This window comes from Erpetoichthys calabaricus, chromosome 7 (genome assembly GCF_900747795.2).
Source record: "Erpetoichthys calabaricus chromosome 7, fErpCal1.3, whole genome shotgun sequence".
Taxonomy (NCBI): domain Eukaryota; kingdom Metazoa; phylum Chordata; class Cladistia; order Polypteriformes; family Polypteridae; genus Erpetoichthys; species Erpetoichthys calabaricus.
In genome coordinates this window covers 102,536,918-102,557,589 of record NC_041400.2, presented here as the reverse complement: position 1 = coordinate 102,557,589, position 20,672 = coordinate 102,536,918, and the positions used below count along the sequence as shown (strand labels likewise).

At 35.4% G+C, this 20,672-nt stretch overlaps 1 protein-coding gene across 2 annotated transcripts in view; it reads left to right on the top strand.

Annotated features, from left to right (window-relative positions):
* LOC114654602 (GRAM domain-containing protein 2B) overlaps positions 1 to 20,257 on the top strand; it is a 44,006-nt gene extending 23,749 nt beyond the window's left edge. For both annotated transcript variants that reach the window (XM_028805236.2, XM_051929645.1), the window contains exons 3-14: positions 4,075 to 4,159; positions 4,245 to 4,314; positions 4,652 to 4,755; positions 4,905 to 5,000; positions 8,179 to 8,250; positions 9,633 to 9,713; positions 10,105 to 10,213; positions 14,747 to 14,860; positions 14,960 to 15,047; positions 17,277 to 17,381; positions 17,494 to 17,584; positions 19,588 to 20,257. In XM_028805236.2, coding sequence (XP_028661069.1) covers positions 4,075 to 4,159; positions 4,245 to 4,314; positions 4,652 to 4,755; positions 4,905 to 5,000; positions 8,179 to 8,250; positions 9,633 to 9,713; positions 10,105 to 10,213; positions 14,747 to 14,860; positions 14,960 to 15,047; positions 17,277 to 17,381; positions 17,494 to 17,584; positions 19,588 to 19,629 — 1,057 coding nt within the window. In that variant the 3' untranslated portion in view covers positions 19,630 to 20,257. The remainder of the gene's footprint in view (positions 1 to 4,074; positions 4,160 to 4,244; positions 4,315 to 4,651; positions 4,756 to 4,904; positions 5,001 to 8,178; positions 8,251 to 9,632; positions 9,714 to 10,104; positions 10,214 to 14,746; positions 14,861 to 14,959; positions 15,048 to 17,276; positions 17,382 to 17,493; positions 17,585 to 19,587) is intronic.
* The last annotated feature ends 415 nt before the right edge of the window (positions 20,258 to 20,672 follow it).

Genomic DNA, 20,672 nt, shown 5'->3' with positions numbered 1-20,672 from the left:
TAATGGAACTCTGGTTTTCATGCACTCACTTAATTCAAATCTTCTAAACAGTGTTCCAGAATCTGTTGTACTCGGAAGAATATCTGAACAGTGTTTATTTAAAGATAATTCTGTGTCTGCAATTGACGTCATGAAAATAAATTTGGTTAGGCTTTGTTAGTTTATTGGCTCACATAATGTAAGGAATTATGCTGAATGACACAAAGCAAAATTAAGTTCCGTCTTTCCACAGTTACTGCCTGGAAAGGCTCCTCCTTCTCCTGGGCCGATATCTGGAGAAAGTGGTTGCAGAAATTGCACTGTGGCCACTATCTTGGCAAAAGACCGTCTCCTCAACTTGATTGCACTAAAATCTCACATGCAAGGTTAATTTCCTGGCCCCAACACCTCAAAATAGTGCTGGGAGTCTGATGAGGCTTGTAGTATTGTGAATGACAGGAATAGCTTTTAGAAACCATTTCATATCCTCCTTAAATTTGTCAGATCGAAGAGCAGAAATGGTAGTCCAGAAGTTAGAGGAATGATGGTGGGTCATGGTAAGGGATACATCTTGGTGCAGTTATGAGTAGTACACGTCTTACCTTCTAACTGAACCTTTTTAATCTTGAACTGAAAAGTGCTTGAACTGTGTGTGGAGCTTATCTTCTCCTTATAATGTCAAAGGCATCAATCTTTATCCAGAAGAATTGTGCACTTTGACACTGCCTAAAATTATGGGTGAGGGCATTCAAGACCAACAAAGCAGCCCATATTTACAAAAGTTTGTGGAAATATTAAGAGTATTATAGTTTGTGGAGAACCTCTTCGCTTTTAAAGAGATGAGATGGTACTACCAGTCAAGTTGTCCAAAATATAAATGAACTTTAGGTTCTGAATGGTGTTTTTTGTATTTGTAAGGATCTTTATTTAAATTTTATTTTGGCACAATTTTTACTGTGGGGTTTTTTTTTTTTTTTTTTTTTTTTTAAATTGCTGACGTTATATTGCCAAATGTCTTTTTGGAACTTAATAAAACATATAGCATGTCTCTAATTAGACCAACGTTGTTAATCATTAACGCTTGTGCTTTAACCTTTTTGCCCTGTCCATGCTGATGTTTTGATGGTGCTTTATAATTCTGTGTCTCCGTTCTACATTGCAGACAGTAATACCTCTTTAAAGCGTTGGTTTGATTTAAATGGCCTTTCTGGATTTTTAAGAGCGCTAGCCTTATGTTTTTAATCTTGAACTGAAATATTTTGATTTAATTGCTTGGATAATCACAAGATTATATAGCAACTAATGTGTGTGTTTGTGTATATATTTTTAAACATTTCGTAAAATTGACTTTGTTGCACAAATTTGATGACTACAATAAAACAAGCTCCTAGATGGATATAAATATGCATTTTCTAATCCTAACCTTCTAGTACAGAGCCCCAAGAAACCTTAGCATTTCTCCATTTCAGTGGGTGCACACCCGTTTCATTACTATCGCTCAATCATACAGTGGACAATATGGTGTCAGTTCAGCATATCATAAGGCCAAAATATAAAGTTGTAAACTATTTATTAAAGCAGGCATTTTATACACTACATTGCTACAAGGAGTTACAAAACGCATCTACTGCATTTAAACTTTTTAAAAGAATGAGTTTTAAGATGACACAGTAGCCTCTTGATGCAGTGGACCACACAGACACCTCTTGCCTGTTGTATCTTGGATAAGAAACTCATAGCAGTATCTTTGCTGTGTGGTCTGCATGTTCTCCCAGTTTTGCTCGCATATCCACAAAGTTGTCCACATTAGTTTAATCTACAATTCCAACTTGTTCCCATGTGAATATTGGTACAGTATTTGTGAGTAGTTGTGAGCCTTTGCTCCAGTGTTGGTGCAGTGTAGGCCTCATCCTGTCTGTGTTTCCACAATTCGAATAAGAATGTATGTAATACATAACATGCTTTAAGGTGTAATTGCTCCATCATCCATAAACTGTGAACCTTTAGCCAAATAAGATTCATAGCACACATGCTATGTAGCCAGTTTATTAAATGCATTTTGAATCACTGATCTAATGTAAATTTTAAGCCTGCTTGAATAAGCAGGTAAAAATCGACCAAAAGAAAAAATTTAAAATTGTATAACTTCATAGTATTAGTCTGTACTGTATATTCATATTAAGTAATGTTGAAATATACCCAACCTAGATATAAGGGCTGTTGATGCCAAAGGAATAGGAACCATGTTTAATATATAAAATTTTTGATAACTTTTTTTTTTTTTTTTAATGTGCTTTCATTTCATGCTTGTTTAACTTTTCAACCAATAATGATGTATACAAAAATAAAACTTTTTTTTTTGGTTGGGGGGGGGGGGGGGGGGGAATTCTACATAGTAAATTGGTGCCTTGCACTCTGCCTTGAGCAAATTGGCAACAACTAACATTTTGGGGTTTTCAAACAAAACCGTGTGTCCGGTCTATATCAAATGGATTGCCACACAAAAACCACATACTAGCAATCCATGAAACCATCTATTACCAATTATTGGAGGGTGCTGAAAGCCATTAGTAAAGTACCCCTGAAATGTTTTCTAAAGGACATATTGCAAAATGTATGTTTTTATATAAACACCAATTTAAAACCAAAAAAAAGAGCAATAATACTGTAATACTGGAAACTTCAAAGTATTTATTTCAAGCAACATTCCACCAGCATTAAATGAAAGCACAAGAAAGAAGTTGGTGGCCTTTGAACATTTTGGGGAGTCCCAAAGGTTCAGTATTTGAACACTTGTCAAATTTGACCCCGTTTTTGTGTTTTGAAATCGGTAAAAACACCCTGTATTTAATCTGTTCAGGATGAAACTTTTTGACTTTTCTTAAACTGTTCAATAACTGGGTGAAAATGTAAAAAATGCAAACATCAAATTTGTACAGCTTTTATAAATTCTTTATCGTGCCTATTCTTTTTTTGTATTGGTTTTAACATTGATTTTAATTGATTTTTCCACTACCTTATCCATAAACCGATCCTAAAAGTGATCCTCAACTTCAAAATGTGAAGGCTTGTAGCAGAGTTCCCAAATTTTACATAAAACGAACACGTTTCTAAATGTCGTCACATTTTTGTACAGTGGCTGTATATTTTGTTGTTTTTGTGGCAGGTTTGGCCCACCATATACTTTAGTGGGTTTTACCCACCCATTTAGGGTACTTTAGTATACAGTAAATATAGGATTTATCAATATAAAATAGGTTTGGGGTAAAAAAATTACATTCAGAGTACCTAATAAGGGTCATTAGAATTGGGTCAAAAAGACTTGTAAGGCACAGCATTCAGTTAGCATTTAAGAACATTTTTAAGGTTTAAACCGTATGATTACTTGAGCTGGTGCTAGATACACTTCTATCATTGCATTAAAAGACTAAAGGCTATGACAGGAAAGGGTCAGATAATGGCAAAATTAGGCACCATTCTGACCAGTGGTGTGTGGGTTTTTTTTTTTTTTTTTTTTTTTTTTTTTTTTTTTTTTTTTGAGGGGGGACCTTTTGAATCTTTTCACTTGTTATGCTAAAATGCATGAGTGTGGTTCTTATTAGATTATAGTCATGAGACTTCGAATGCCTTATCCTATCTTTCCCATCATCACCTCCGCCTTCTGCAGACAAGCTGGTATTTCTTTAAGGAAACTATCCATTTCATGCACACTGGTTGTACTGTCTGGGTGTAGTTCTAGGTCTTGTAATAGTTTATGAAACCGGTTTCTTCCCCGAACCCCCGTGACTCTATGTTCAATGTATTTGCTAGTGTAAGTGAACATCCCTTTTAGAGATCAATAATCTGTCTAAAAATTACAACAAATTTATATTTAAGTACAATTTGTGTTTGTGATTTAGAAAATGTGAAACGAATACTGAAGCTTTTTGTTAAAAAGCTGTACTTGGTCTATCAAGTTTAACAAACTTTGTTTTTAAAAGCTATACATTTCATGCTTAAGAAGTGGGGTTTTTTTTTTAAAAAAGAATGCACAAAAGAGGCCAGCGCTGAAACCATTTAACTGTGTAGTCTAAATGTGTTTCTCCTTTCTTCCAGGTTAAAGACCATTGACCAACAGTTTGCTCAGAATCCACCTGAATATGAAACCAAAATTGAGAGGAGGAAATCTTCATCTAGTCAGGTTGGTTTTACAAAAACTTTTTTGCAAACTGTTTTATTTCATTTGAGGAAAAAAATGTATATATGACCTTGTTCTTTTATTCCAGTTGTCTAAGGCCAACCTACAGTTTCATAAACTTTTTAAAGAAGTAGCACAAGGTGAACAGCTAAGGCAAAGTATGTATATTTTTGTTGGTGGTGTTTTTGTATAAACTTTTTAGAAACTTCTTTACATTTGCTTTCTCTCGCGTCTAAACATGCATGTAAAGTTTTGTGATTTTTGCACTACCCCGTTTTCCTTGTTCATAGAGAAATCTACATTCTGATGCTTTAGAAATTGTATACAGTATGCAAAAAGTGGTTTCAGATTACACTTGCATTTCTTACTTTGTTTGTGTAGAAAACGTTTAAGATAAAAAAAAATTAGAATGTCGTTCTTAAAAGTAGCCTTTCTAAAACGTCAAGTTATATTTGGAGAAAGTATGAATTGTTTCACATTTTCTTTTTTGGTCAGGTTACACTTGTGCCTTACAAAAAGATATTCTCTATCAAGGAAAGCTTTATGTCTCTGACAATTGGATATGTTTCTGTTCCAAAGTCTTTGGTAAGGATACTAAGGTAAGTTTGTCAATTTAGTGTATAATTTAGTGTGTGTTTATTTCTAAAACATACATTATGTGGTTTTACAATTTTGCAAATTTAGATACGGAGTTATTTTAACAAAAATAAATTTGTGCCTTTTTTTTTTTTTTTTTCTTGTTAAACAGATTTCAATCTCAGTCATGTCTGTTACTCTAATTAAAAAAACAAAGACTGCCCTACTAGTGCCAAATGCCCTTGTCATAGAAACCTTAAGTGATCGGGTAAGTTCTATTTATAATGGTGTAAGATTAATGAAATGTGTGTGTGTGTGTATTTATGCTGTATACTACTACTGTATGTATACAGTGTGTGAAATTTGCCCATTAAGATTTTATTCTCAGGAAAGCATTTTTATACCTTGACCATAGATACCAGCATTTAGGTTGTGTAGGTAGGATATTTTTATTTAATGAAGACTTTTTTTTATCGTTTATGCCATCCTGAATGTTAAGTTGTAATACCTTAGTAAACCTGGATTGGTACCAGGTGTATCTCTGGTTTGAAAATTTTCAGTTGCTAATCAATATATCAAGCTGTTGGTCGTCGTTTGAGCACCGGTAAGGCAGAAAAACTAGTGTGCAGACACTATAGCCCTCAATGGACCAAGTTCTGTTAATAGATTCTAGAACCTTCTCCATGCATTTTAGAATTGTGGGGGCCTGTGGCCAACTCCAAGGCACTGGGTGAAAGGCTAAAAACAAGCCTAGGCAGGACTCTAGTCAATCACATGGACAACACTTGCTCACACATACATGCCATATTTATATACAGTGACAATTAACAAATTTAAAAAAAAAAACAAAAAAAAAAAAACTTTAATTCCTACTTAGCTTCAGCATGTCTAATTTTCACAAATAGGAGCTTGCAAAGGTATTTACTTATGACAAATGTTGGGGTATATCAGAAGTGAAAGGCCAACTTTGTTATAGTAAGTGATCATTGGATACTGGGAGGGAATGTGGCACCCTGATGTTATATTATAGAGGGAACAGATTTTTCAGAGTTCCAAAACTTCAAGTTAATACAGAATTCCAAACAGTGTTAATCTGCTTCGTTTCTCCCTGCAATGCGGTTTTAAATATAACACAAGTTGTTAATAAAGTGGAGTTATATCTTGGAGTTTTGAGTTGTTGTAAATATATCACGATGGTGTTTGTTTCAGCAGAACAATGTTTCCAGTAATAAAAAATTTAATTAGATGGGCAGCCCGTTTCTAAAACCAGGACATTTTGATATAGTTCAGTTATTCATTTTGACGTATAGTTCCACGACCAGCAACACTTCATAGCCAGCTTTTCATGGACTGGTAGTAGGCAGTAACAGCCTTGATATACTTGCTAAGCCTACCTTTTTATTCAAACACTAGTCATTTAGCCCGTTACAATAACGGGCGCTAGAACAGTAGTGCACAGTAGTGCATAAACATTAGTAGGAACAGTCTATATTAAATGGCAAGGGACTTTGACCTCATTCTTTTTGTTGGTCGTATTTTTGTTTCTTTCAGCCTTTCTTTTGTTGATGTTTACTTGCTGAGCTGACCGTTCTTCATGGGCTGCCGCCGTGTATTGTGTGTCTTTAATTTTCTGTGACAGTAATACTGTCTTGTACGGCTCTATTCAATAAGGGCGCGCACAAAAAGGCGAGCTTCAAAAGGGTGACCTCAATTGAGCGTGGCGAATACAGGAGTTCGTAGATAATTTAGTTCAAATGGCTCTGGAATATGTGAAGAGCAACAAAGGTGCAGATCTTTATTTACGCGCGCCTTTATTCGCTGCGCTCAATTGAGGTCGCCCTTTTGAGGCTCGCTTTTTTGTGCGCGCCCTTTATTGAAGGATACCGCCTTGTACGTCCGCTGGCTTGTAAGTCCGTAATATACCTTTAATTTTCTCTGGCGGTAATACAGGCGTGCGCGTTGGTAATATGCCTTTAATCTCCTCTGACAGTAATACTGGCTTGTATGTGGCTGTAATATGCATCACTGTATTGTGTACCTTTTAATTTCCTCTTGCAGTAATACTGGTTTGTATTTCCGTAAAATGCCTCCTAACTTTCTCTGACAGTAATATCGCGCATCACACCGTGCCCCGCGCATGCGCACTTCATCAGAAGACACCCACACACTGACACCTGGACACACACAGGGATTTTGTACATTTTTAGATATATATAATCGTTTTCAATTGGTTTAGGATTTTTTTTGTAAATCCCCACCTACACTTTAAGAGCCTTTTGAAAAATTTGAGTTTCTTATACTTAATGGGTCTGTGCAGGAGTTGAGATTTTTTTCTGCACCTAACACTTTTACATGTTAAATACTTTGCCTCGTCAGTGATACATTTGTGTTCGCAGCCACGTAGAAGGTAATTGTTTTGCGTGTATGCATGATGTTGTAAAATTTGCATTTTAATCCTTAGACTGGGGAGATCAAGGTTTATTAGCAGCTATGTTGTAGGCAGATCCATCTTGACAGAATAAATATGTAAGACTATAAAAGTTACATTTTTACAAAAGGGGAAATTATGCATTCAGTTTTTTAACTGTCGAATTCAGTCTTGCTGTCTTTCACATATCCCAGCGGCATTCGGCACAAGACCTGCAATAACCCATTACGCTGCTTGTCTATTACAGGGCCCACTCCCAATCTTTTTCATAAGTATACTCCTGTCACACTTTGCCAATTTGAAATGGTGAAAACACCACCTTGGTGGGTTTTTTTTTTTTTTTTGCTGCAATAATCTGGTATTTTCAATTGCACTCTGCTTGAATATAAGCAAACCTGGCTTTCTTGAGAAAATGTTGGGTTTTTTTATTTTTATTTTTATTTTTTTCTTCTGTTGTAACAGGAAATTTATATAGCACCTTTTTTCGTGTATATTTGAGTATACCTCATTTCTAATGTTTTGCATTCCAAACTATGGCTTCAAACAAATGTTTTTCCACTCCTATAACAGCTTTTTATTTGTATTAAAAGAGGTATGTGCAATTACATGTGTGCCTCTCCATGGAGATGTGTAGACATTTATCTTTCACAAATGCACCGTTTAACCAACTGCTTAAAAGGAGAAGGAGCATGGTTGGCGTTTTAGATTTTTTTTCCTCTTCTTCCTTTCCCAACTTGTACACACAGGCTCTTTGATAGCAAGCCAGTCATTCTCTGATCAAACACTGTAGTACCATATTTCTGTTTCAGCCTAAGTGGAGTCCATTGGTTTTCATCCTTGTGCTTTGGCAGGGACTGATTTTTGATCTGGTGGGAATTTTAAAGACAGATTTTTAATACGAAGCTTATTACAAGGTGCTCTGTGACCACAGCATTGTAGTTATTTTTTTGTAAGATGTCCGTTGTTGGAGGGGGAAAAAATTATATATATATGTATTTTCTCATATTTCTCTTCACAGCACATGTTTGTGTCCTTGTTGTCCAGAGATGCAACTTATAAGTTTTTGAAGTCCATCTGTGCTCATTTGGATGTGAGTATTTTAAACATACTAATATCTGTAATGTAAAAATATAGCTACAGTATTTAAATGGGGAGAGGTAGGAAGCTATTATACTTTGTTTGTTCTAGTGAGGATTTCGGTGGCAACACGGTAGACCTAGATGTTGCTTTGCCTTTTATAGGAGATTTTTTGGGGGGGTTCCCAATCCTACCAATGTATAATTCCATCTTGATATGTTCCCAATTCAAGTTTCTCAGGAAACATCTTCACTAATTGCATAAACTACATCACCAGGCTTGCAGATTCAGGGAAGTGCCAAATACACTTTGTGTTCTTTTGGAACTGAACAGTACTTTGTACTGTTCTACATGGATAAAAACCTGTTTTCTTTGTCTTGTATATGTGGATTTTTCTTCCCTTTCTGTAACTATTAAAACCCTTTACCCATTGCTTGAATAGGACCATAGATGTATAAAAACAGTGAATACATACATATGTTTTTTATATATTTTTGCAAATAACTTTCACCATTCTCATTCACGTGAAGAAAGAAACCTAACATTATTATCTGTTACTACATACTCTTTAAAGCTCCTGCTCCAACTTTAATACTAAATTAAAACGTAATGGGAGTAGAGAGAATTTTCCCTTAGATTTCAAGCTTTTTCTTAAATTGATTACTCTTAAATATTTATACATAGTGCAAGCCTTAGCCATTGCTATTATGTAGACACATGGTCTTTCAATCCAGAATCTGTCTTCACCCTCTATATAATGAAAGCTGTATTTTTGACACCTCTAATGCCTGCATTCTGGACCAAATGTTGATTATTGCAAGGTATTATAGGTCCAGGTTGGTGTGAAGTAGACATAGTAAATACTTATTGGTTATTAGTGTAATCCTTAAACTAAATTGCAATGCAGCTAGGATCATACAAGGATTAAACCCTGTGTGGTTTGAAATATAGAGGGGGAGAACTCTGGAGCCTAACACAACATATTCAATGCAGTGTTTGATTATGTAAATGCTGAAATGTATGTAGTGTCAGAGCTCTTGGACACAACATTTTAAGTCAATTTTTGTCTTATCTGGGTGGAATAGCAACATGTCCTGGGCACTAGCAGCAGGAGGAGAAAGGCAGAGCTATTATATGATCACGTTTTGGCAAATTGCAGTTTGTTCACGGAGCATCTAATGGCCCGACTTCTAGTTTGGTGTGTTTTTTAGTGGTGCTTTTTAGAACCACTGAGAAATCAAGTTCAAATGGATTTTTGAGAGCCTTTCATGTTTTGAGTACAGTAGTTGTGTGTTTTTTGTTTTTTTTTTGGAAAACTAACCATTAATATAAATTGACGTTTGTGTGTTAATCAAGAAGTATAACTCTGAAAGCAGTTGCTATCTGCTTTTTTAGAGTAAAAGTGCTGGAAGTAGCCCAGTTGCATCTTTGGACAATAGTAGTTTCAGAATGGAGCGTCCAACCTCCTTACCTTTGGTATGTATTTATTTTACTTTCTAAGTAAATGCTTACTGTTTTTGAACTTTTTCTGACTTGTTTTTAGGGGGAAAAAAAAAAATTAATTTGAAATTTTATGTAGTTTCATTCTTCAATCCTGAATTGTTACAGGATAGGATACAATGCTCTGCAGTCACTAATCTGACTGAAGTTAAAGTCAAGTGTTGAATGTTTTTCAGTAACTTTTGTGTTTAGAGAAGATATTCTGTCCTCAGAGAGAGAGAGAGACACACACACACTGGTTAACACAATGTACATTTTGATTTTACCCTTTTGCTAAAACACTTGTCGTTTCTATTAAATAGACACATGTTTATTGTTTAAATGAATAACTGTGCCTACCTTGAAAATGTTTCCTTTTCATGTTTAGAATTTTACAGATTTCTCCGATTTAGATGGTGCAGTAAGGCCTCGAAGACCGGAGCTGGAGGAAACAACAAGCTCTGGGTCTCAGACACCCGAGTTTGAAAACGTTGCAGGTTAGTAGCAAGTCCTAATGCAGATGTCTAGTCCAGATGGAGTGTCGGGGCCAATACAGAGTTGCTAATTAACTTAACATGTCACTACTTTGGACTATGAGTTGAAAACCAAATAGCCTGTGGTTAAAAATGCTTAAACAGACAACATCAAAACTCCATTAAAACCTCAATGGAATGTAGGGCTCAAACCCAAGAAAACCATTACCCATAAATTAGTAGTACACACTACTGCACTATTTTGCCTCCCATAGAATCATGCAATGTAATTGAAAATGAAGGCAGTAGCTTTTAAACTATACGGAGTACTCTATATTGCTTTCTTTCACCTTCAACAAGATAAATACGAGTTAGGCAAATCTTCAACTTTTAACCTTGTTGAGGAGTTGCCCTATTCATACTATAAAACTTCAAAATCTCATTTTAGATGGTGTGTATTGCTGTTTTTAATGCAGAGGCTTATACTTTACGGTACAAAATATGACCCTTTTTTTCCTCTCACTCTCTCAAAATGCTTACACTGTTTTTAAAATACATTGTCTTGGTGTCATGCATGCCCATAAATGCAATATGTCCTCTAAGAGAGGGAGATTTAAAGGAATTAAGGATGTGAGCAGTGGACAATTCCTGGGCCCAAATTTTTTTAACATCACTGGTGCCAGTCCATCAATGGGCACAGAGAATTTGTTAAACACACACAGACAGTAATTGGGCTGGGATTTGCACCTAGGCTTCTTGAATTGTAGGGTAGTCACCCTAACCATTACATAAAGCATATATTAATGTTCAGTCATTTTGTAGCTTTATTCTTGTAGCTATACTTTCAGACTAAATTTTTACATGTGTACAGTAGAATCCTGATTTATCCAAGGTAATGTGGGACTGATGCTAACTTGGATAGGTGAAAACTCGGCTAAAACCGATAGCCACTGTAGTGACGACACTGTGCAGGGAAGGTGGTGTCACCAGGGAAAGAGTACCTCTCACAGTGGTCGGAAACGGGCTCAGCAAGGCTGATGGATGCAGTTCTCCATTTAGCTCAAGCCACAATCGCAAAAGAATGCAGGTTCACATTTCCCACTGGCAGTTCACCACAGCACTTTAAAATATATAAACACAAAAATCCTAAGTGAACGAAGCAGCTGAACATGTATACATGGTCAGTGCTGGAGACACTGACAATAGCCGAGGAATGCAGATGGGGAGGGGTGAGTGAGTCATGCCACATTCCCACAGTCACCGGTGCCTTGGCTGCTTGCTCAATATAGTAGAAGCTAAAAGTATGGTATTTACACACTTGGTACAATATTCACAGCTAAGATTTTATAAATTATGAGAAGTTATGTATTAAACTTACAGGTTTGCTTCTGATAATGTGGAACCTTAGTAAATTGGTGCGGATAAACTGGGGTTCTACTGTAATTTTCATGTGTACTATGTTACTGAATGTTTTAATAGGGCAAGCTACTGTTTTTGTTTTAAACTAATACTGTATTGTCAGTCCATCTAGATAATCGTGAAATTAGTTTATTGTAATACAGAGGACTGCACACTTATTTTGCATGTGAAATATTTTAAAAAGGTTGTTTTCTGATGATTTATAAAGTTGTAGCCATCGCATGCATCTGTAAGAGTTTATTCATTTTGTTTAGATAAATGTCAGAGTGCAAATAGTCTTATGTTTAGTAGAAAAGTTGAGTTCTAAGCTGAATTAAGATGAAAACCAAACATTCTACAGGCTGACTTTTACTTTGTTTTATTTATTTGGCTTTTTCTCTGCAGCCTAGAAAATGGGTGGAGTGATTCATTAAGAGGTGTTGCGCCTTTGCTGAACTGTGTCAGACATGCTTAGGCAAAACATAACACTCTAAATTGGTAGACAATTTATTATTGGTGACTCTAAGTTGGCAAGGTGAGAGTATATTGTATATGTCCATGTACTCAGCAGTGGGCAGACAACTTGTCTGAAGTTTTGGTGTTTTGTGATTGATGAGGCTGCCACAGTGAAGCATATAGAGCCCAGTGATAATCGCAGGCTGTTGTACTTTTTTTAAGAATTTCATGGAGTGCTGATATTTTGTCATTTTTATCAGTTTAGACTCTTGTTCCTGAACAGAACAAAGTGGGTACCCAAGATGTTTTCGATTTATACTGTACATGCTCATGATTCATGTATGCATAATTAAGGACAATGTCCAATTGTATTTCTGAAAATCATGAAATGAATTTATGGCAACATTTTAGTTCTGTTTTGGATTTAAGTTCTGCCAGCAACATTATTGCCCTTTGATACGATTTGTATTTTAACAATCTTGTGTACTGTTCGCTGCATTTATGGTGAAAGCCTACAGTATTTCTGAACATATTTTAATGGGACAGATATTTACTCGTTTTGGGATGCCCCCAGAAAATATACACACCCTATATATGCAGTATAAGGTGAGAATCAAACTTTGAAGATGCTCTAGCATGCACAATTATGACAACGAATACAAGCAATGCGACAAGCTAGAAATTGAAATCTGTCCCAGTATTGCCTATAAAACTAAACTGGTAAGTTACAGAAAGAAATCTACATATTCTGTATTGCCCTCAACATCTTTTCTGAATCCTCTACTTGTCCCTTTGCTATGACACTTGAAATCTGGCTCAGGTTCATCCTATTCTATTGATCATCACTGAGGTTTTTACACCTTGTTTGAAGTCCACCAGTGATCAGTTCAGATAAATTGATTGGACAATGATTAGGAAAGACACTCGCTTGTCTATATTCCCAAACCACCCCCCCTTTCTATATAGTATTTATAAGAAATTCTCCTATTGCTGTTGGAGTGGTCAGACTTCTTATACTTTAAAGTCCATTTAAAATGATTAATTATATCAGTGCAATTTGATTACATCTTGCCTGAAGAAGGGGCCTGAGTTGCCTCGAAAGCTTGCATATTGTAATCTTTCTAGTTAGCCAATAAAAGGTGTCATTTTGCTTGGCTTTTCTCAGTGCAATTATAAATTCTTTGCGTTCATCTTTTAATATTGGTGGTATCCAAGCATTTTCATACACAAGTGATTCATTACTTAGAGCTTTATTTATTTCTGCCTACAAAGCATAATGGTTATACCTGTTTAGTATACTTTATTCGTTTTCAGACCTAACTTAATATTCAGAATTGTTCAGAGTCTGAACCTATTCAGGCAACATTGTCAAGGTAAGGCCAAACCATGGCACCTCATTCTTCCATATGCTAATTTTTCATAAACAATACACAGTATTATTGATATTTTGCCCTAGTCTGAATGATTCACACAGAAGGAAGATTAGCCAAAGGTGCAGTTTTTGAAAAAGCATGACTAAAATACATTGTACCATGTCTTTTAGGACTTTTAAAGTAGTGCATATATTCCATTAATCTTTTAAATATGTGAGTGATAATGAAAATTTGTAATGGAGGAATGAATTTATGAATTTACAAAGGCTAAGCAGGAGTAGAAACACAATGCCTTGTAGACTTCGCATGCCACAATTGTCAACAAAAGGAGCAAGAATGTCTTGGTAGTGTTTTTTTTTCCTTTTTTTTACTGGCTGTAGATTTACAGATTCATTGTATTTGTGCAAGTGTATGTATGCTATTTTAGTTTGTACAAAGGATAGTGTAAAATTTAAGTTGTAGAACTGCAAAATATGGTAGAGCTAAAGGTTCGGTATTAGATTTTTAAAAATGCTTACAGAAAGAAGCAGTGGCAAGAATTGAGCTAATTTTTGTAAACAATATTTGAATAAGATGATTAAGAGTATTCATTACATCTTGATACATCTACATTAAATCCAAGTGTCATTTCTCCCAAGTGTTGTGTTGTGTTCCCCCCTTCTACCCCCCCCCCCCCCCCCTTCTAGTTATTTTGATATGTTTGGGTTAACACTTTAGGTACCTCAAAAGTTTGTCTTACTCATTTACTCTTATTTAACAAGAACTTAATAAAGGCTTCCTTTGGTTTTCATAACTCTTCTAAAACTGTAGGTTATTCATCATTGTGCAATGTGGCACATTGACATGATAGTTTTGTTGGTAGGTCACATTGCAAACTTGAATAAACACTGTTGATGCATTCTAAGTGTCTTAAATACTCAAAGAAGTGCAAGTTTACTTTTTTACACAATAGTAAATGAATAAAAGATGCATTTTTGCAGAATCTGTTACCCATATTTGCCACAGAAAAGCATATTTGTAAAGTGTGTTCTCCAATGTGCAGAAGCTAGCTGCTAATAAAAATAATAATCCGTAAAGCTGAAGTCCTTTCAATAATGGTAGTGTTTGAAAAATTTAAAATATTTAAATCTGAATTTAATTGCATAATGTGAATCTGTGTACAGAAACACTCTTCACTTCATAGTGGACTAATATATATACCAAGTTAAGGTTTTGTTTCACAAGATTGCTTGCTGCTTCATTGGCTATAAAAATCATTGTAGGCAACAAACAGATGTAAACCTAATTTGAAGTTGGCATGATTTTTTTCTGGGTTTGTTTTGGTTGACAGAATTCCCTGGCGTGACTAAGAATTTTTTAAATGTGGTCAAGAGTACTCAAATTCCTGTCCATGCAGATATCCATATTAGACAGAGTCCGGAAAGCAAAAGTTTCCACAGAAATGGTAGGTTTAAGTAACTTTTTTTTTTTTTTTTTTGGTGGGGGGTAAAGGGAAAGAGGGATTGGTGACACAGTCTTTAACAGTGTTTGTTCTTCTCCATAGATCACAGCAGAATAGTGACCATTATGCCCAAAGAAAAATCTTTTCAGCCAATGACTTTAAACACCCTTCTTGTACTGTACATTGTCTTGTAAGTAAAATTTTTGGATGCCCTACTTTTAACTTGCCTTAGGAAAGTGAATAGTTTCCTTCTTGAAATCCATTTTATGCAAGTAATGCTTTATATTTTATAAGTGGAAATTACAATGTGTGATCAAAAGTTTGCTTCAATGTTTCACACATTTGTCTGCCTAAAAGTGACTTATATATGGTTGCAAGACATGGATGCTATCTAGTGACCTGAGACAAAGACTGGACTCCTTCAGTACTGTCTCTTCGGAGAATCCTTGAGTACCACTGGTTTGACTTTGTGTTAAATGAGCAGTTTCTCACGGAGTCCCAAATGAGACACATTGATGCCCCCCACAATGCAGATAGTTACAACACTATGGCCACGTGGCACGATTGCCTGAGAGGGTAATCTGGCTCACAGGATCCTCATTGAGCGGCTGGACCAGGCCAAGGGGACGCCCACATAACGCCTGGCTGTGGCAGATAGGCGGTCATTTCCTGAGGGTAGGACTGGACTCTGCCCGGGGGGTTGCAAACCAGGATCCCGAGCTGTTTCGTCAGGTGGTGGTTGCAGCAACGCACTGTACCAGTGCATGCTCCTCAACCTAACCTGACCTGTGTTATGAATTTCCATGTAGACACCCTTCAACTTAATATGTTAGCCAAATTTTTTCCCCTATTGGACATTTTAAAATCTTGAATTACTCTAAAGGTACAGTCGGGAAGACTCATGTCTTTGTATAATTCTACAAGTTTCACATATCTTCAGTTGTGCACTTGAAGCAGTCCTATTAATTAGTCTCAAATGTGACCTGACAGTCCTCCAACAAAAAGGAAGCATTTTGAAATGAGGTTTCTTGATCTGATGTTTGACAGCGTCATTGAATGAATGGAACATTAAAAGAAAAATAACCAGCAATCATGACTGGATAATGCCACTACTATGCAGCTACTGTACTTCAAGGCTGTTACTTTGAGCGCACACTCACTTTTCTATCATAGACTGCTCTGAAAATTCCAACAATTGCCTGCTTGTTTTGCTGAGTGAGGCATGTAGTAGGGTCTCTTAGCTTTACAGATAGACTGCTGTAGATTGTTTTTTGGCACAAGGTGAATGAAATGGAAGCTTGGAACTACCTGCCATCTCCAGTTAATGTTTAGGCTCTACTTGTTTGGTTGTCGATGAAGATTAGGTTTATGGGTAATGTCAGGATAAATGATTTCTGAAATTTGTTGTGTTACAACAATTTTAATTTCTGAGCTGCACAACTTACGTATGGCTTTGCTTTTATCCTTTTTTGTTTTTTTTTTTTTTTTTTTAACCCAACAAATGGTTTGTTTGAATCTGTAGCGAGTCCACACAACTGATTTTAAGTGTCTAAGACACTGATTTCCATTAAAGAGGACACACCATTTTATGTGAAGCAGTAAAGCACTTTTTCCCATAGAAAGCCTTAACAGACTCATTAACAGCATCTACTGGATTGGATTGCAAAAATGTACTTACTGTATAGTAATTGAGCAGGATAAAGATTCACAAGATCAGTCTTAAGACTTTTAAAAATCAATAGAGAATCATTTAAACAAAAAATAACATTTAATCAGAAAATGTGATATTTTTATCCAGGCCTATTGTTTAGTTTTTTGTAAAATGTTAGTGCTTCTATTAGGCTATAAACCAAACTGAGTCACTGACAGCCCACTTTTTTTCACTGTGAGCCAGTGTGAGTATACTACAGTAGTTTTAAAAAGCAATACATTCTTTTAGACTATAAAACTAAAAAAGTCCAAACCTTTAAATGACTCGAATGTTTTCACAATCGCCAGAAAACAAAAGTACTATTTTCCAAGGTATTTTCATTATAGATGATCTACATATGGCTTTGCATCCAAAGATCTTAAATCTTTTTAACTTGCAATGTGTTTTCCCAAAATACTTTCTTTTACCGATCTCCACTGCTTTTATATGCAGACATTGATGGCCTGTGACGTCCATAATGTTCTTTTTGTATTCAGCTGATTTATTTTCTTAATCATTGACGTCAAAGGCTGAGATTGTTATGCCTTGTGCTTAATGATAAAGTGCAAGTTACTTTCAGATCAAAATAAATCTGGAACCATGCAGAAGTTAATATAAGCAGATATTTAGATAATACACAATCTTCTGCTTTAACATAACTAATTTATTGCATACAGGTTCTTCCCTAATTTAATTTCTAACTGTGTGGATGTTTTTGTTTCATTCCAGGGTTTGCATTTTAGTTTTGTCATCCTGTTACATGGCTTTCAAAGTAATGTCTCTGGAGCAACGTTTGTTATCCTTGGGGACTCCGGCAGAATATCGAAGCAATGAGTGAGTTATTACTATTTTCAAACAGTTTGACTCCTTACTTACTGCCTATAGAAACCTTTACAGTGGTTGAAGTTAAAATGTTATTGGTGTTTTTGTTATCCTCTTGTAACAGGAACTTGTTTCGTCAAGGCTTTGGTGCCCAGTCTACTTCAAATGCAGATGTTTATGGCGAATTAACCTCAAACCTTGCAAAACTTGAAAAGGTATATCAACTTCACTTTATTCAGATTTTTATTTGTTGATTTAGTTATAAATCAAATGTTTAAGTAATGGAAAAGGTAATAACTGGGGTGGGGATTACAATTTTTTTTTTTTTTTTTTTGTAGTATGCATTTTCTGCTCCCCAGCCAAAAGAGTACTGGTATTTGGAGTGCTTGGTCACCCTTATTTAACATTTTCTCAACATACTTTTGTTTTAGGTATTTTTCAGTGCCTGGCATTGTTGCTTTTTTAAAAATTCATAGGTTCTCTAACAAGTGTTTATATAATCAACTTTTTTGCAACCTCTGGAAAAGTGGTTACCCCATATTAATATTATTAATAACTTAGGGTGCTTTGGCCCCTGCTCGCTTTGCTTGTCAACCCCCCCCAGCCTGTACTATGCGCCAGCCACTTCACGTCTGCCGCTCATGTATGTGGATTTCACTTTCACCAAACAACAAATCTTTTAATTCTCGTGGATACGCCTCTTCATTGGGAAGAAATACTACTTTTCCCTGATGGCAACACAAAGTTGACGATCTACAAGAAGTCTGAATTAAAGTTTAAATCCGAACAATATATTTGATCACTTTTCACTGTTCTGTTATTTCACTGAGTAATTTCCATTTGTTTGTGCTAATGCGATCTTTACTATCATTTTTTTGAGACTTTCTAATTTTTGGTACTTCCATTATCTCTAACCTGCTCTGCATGCGTATCGCGCCAACGTTTTTGAATTCTTTACTATGTTTTACTTTGTCATCTACTTTTTTCTGGCCCTGGGTGTGGTTAAATCTTTTGGCACAAAGTCTCGTCTCACGGGAATTGAAAGTATCTCTCTGGAAAGTCATGTTTCGTCCCAGACTAAAGTCCTTCCTCATCCCAGGGTTTTTTTATATAATCGAGAAATAATAACCTATATATAATCAGTTTATTTACAATAATAGATTTAAACTTGTTACAGATGATGAAATTGTAAAAACACCATTAATTTTCTTGAAATGTTTTCATACAATAAAGTGTAAAGTTCTTGGTTATATACAGGATGATACATTTTTCTGTACTAATAGAATTAAAATGGGGGCTGAAAAATAAATGGCTGAAGCATACTGTTTTTACCTTGTTTTGTTAAGTGAAGCTGTTTATGGTAATGCTCCCTGAATGGTGATTTAAGGCAAGTCTTATTTTCTGAATAAATCCACAATAAAACTGAATTGTGAATGTTGTGGTTTTCAACTTCATGTTGCAATTTTAAGCATAGCATTGAAGAGCAGTGTATTTTTTGAAACCAGGAATTTCACTGAGGTGAAGGGTCAGTACATTTTTATGGTTTTATTGTAATATTCAAACCGTATCAAACCTTTTTAAGAAGTGATCTTACAAATATTCGAACATTTTAATTATTGTTCCTGCTAATCTTTTGCATAAATACTAAAAAAAATTCCCTCCACGTAAATTATAGTGAACTTTAAGAACTGTAAGAAAATTAGTTATATTTTAAAATTTTGTAAGCATGTAATTCTCAAGCACAATACCATAGTGGGTAGTGCTGGAATCTCACAAATCTCATTCTGAGCTTGACTTTTACACCTGACCTTGTCTGTGTGGTGTTTTTTTCGACGTCTGTCTGTCTGTCTGTCTTCTTCTGGCTACTCAGATTTTCTTCCCACAACCCTAAAAACAAACCATTTTGGTGGTTTGGCAATTTTCAGATTGGTCAACTATGGATGTATACATGAGGAAGACAAGTAATAGTGAATATATGCTTTGATGAAGTAGTACCAAGTCTAGAGCTATTTTGTACTTTGTGCCTGTGGGATAGGCTCTGGCCTAATTTGACCCTGTACTGGCTCAGGCCAATTTGAGAATATGTTCTAAAACAGACAACAGGCCTGCATAAGAATGTACTTTTTATTTTATGTAACTAACAATAACTTGTGGTTCTTTATTCTTAACTAAAGAGAGACATTTGCCATAATTATTGTATCAATACTTCTGTTTATAGATTCAGAAAAATCTGCAACGACTGTTGGAAGAGGCAGAGTAAATGAAAAATCTTTAAGCCATCCTGTGGTGTTGTTTGAAGCTGCTGGTTTCTGAGACCATGGTGAATGTGGCTTATGTCTGCAGGGCCAACTGGACACTCTATAGTTGGTTGTTCGGAATAAAATTGGGTAAAAACTCTGGGAGGTATCGCTGTATGAACTACAATGAGTGCAATATAATTTTTGCTGTTGGTGATGGAAACACTATGCACTTATTTTCAGTATGCAATTTCCTGTTGACCAAAGTTTTCATATTCTGTACAGGTGCTAAATGGGATCTTCCTTTGACAACACTCCAGTATACTGTGTTTTTTCCTTTCAAAAAATTATGTGCTGGACACATGGGAAAGAACTTGTACTCTTGCATATCCCAGATATGGGAGAAAGGGCTGTCTTAAAGTCAAATGTTACATAACCATGATTTCTCTTTTTCCAGAGTACAAATGTGAAATTCATATCACCTTTTATAGGTGTGTTTTAAACCATATTAACTTAGTTAAAATTTACATAAAAATGTAAGTCTTCTCACTGTAAAAAGTGTTCTGTTAATGTAAGCTGAAATTGTCTGACTTTTTAACCATTTCTGTGAAATGTTTATAAAAATTAAAATAAAATAAATATTGTCCCCTTTTTTCCACTTGAAGTTTGTTTATTTGGAGCTGAATTTACTAAAGAATTTGTTTGGGCTGAATGTCATGTTGCAGAGTTAAAGTGCAAATTTAAATAGTTTCAAGGTGTTAGTTTATAAAGGTGTAGTCACAATAATGGGCTTTCTGGGACAACTTCCATTCTTTATTTTTTATAACTTTCTTAAATTCATTTATTCGTATTCTTTAGTATTCTAACAACTCCGCTCTAGAGCCAAAGAAAATCTGACCTGAATTCTGAGGAATTTTTGGACATAGCATTCTTGTGAAAACAGTTCATCAAAATTGCATGCTCTGAAATTTGTGTAGAAGTTGTTTAAACTCCAAGGCGATGCTGTTGCACTACAAAATCATGATTTAGAAGGTCAAGGCAAAATAAATTCTCCTTAAAAACTGAG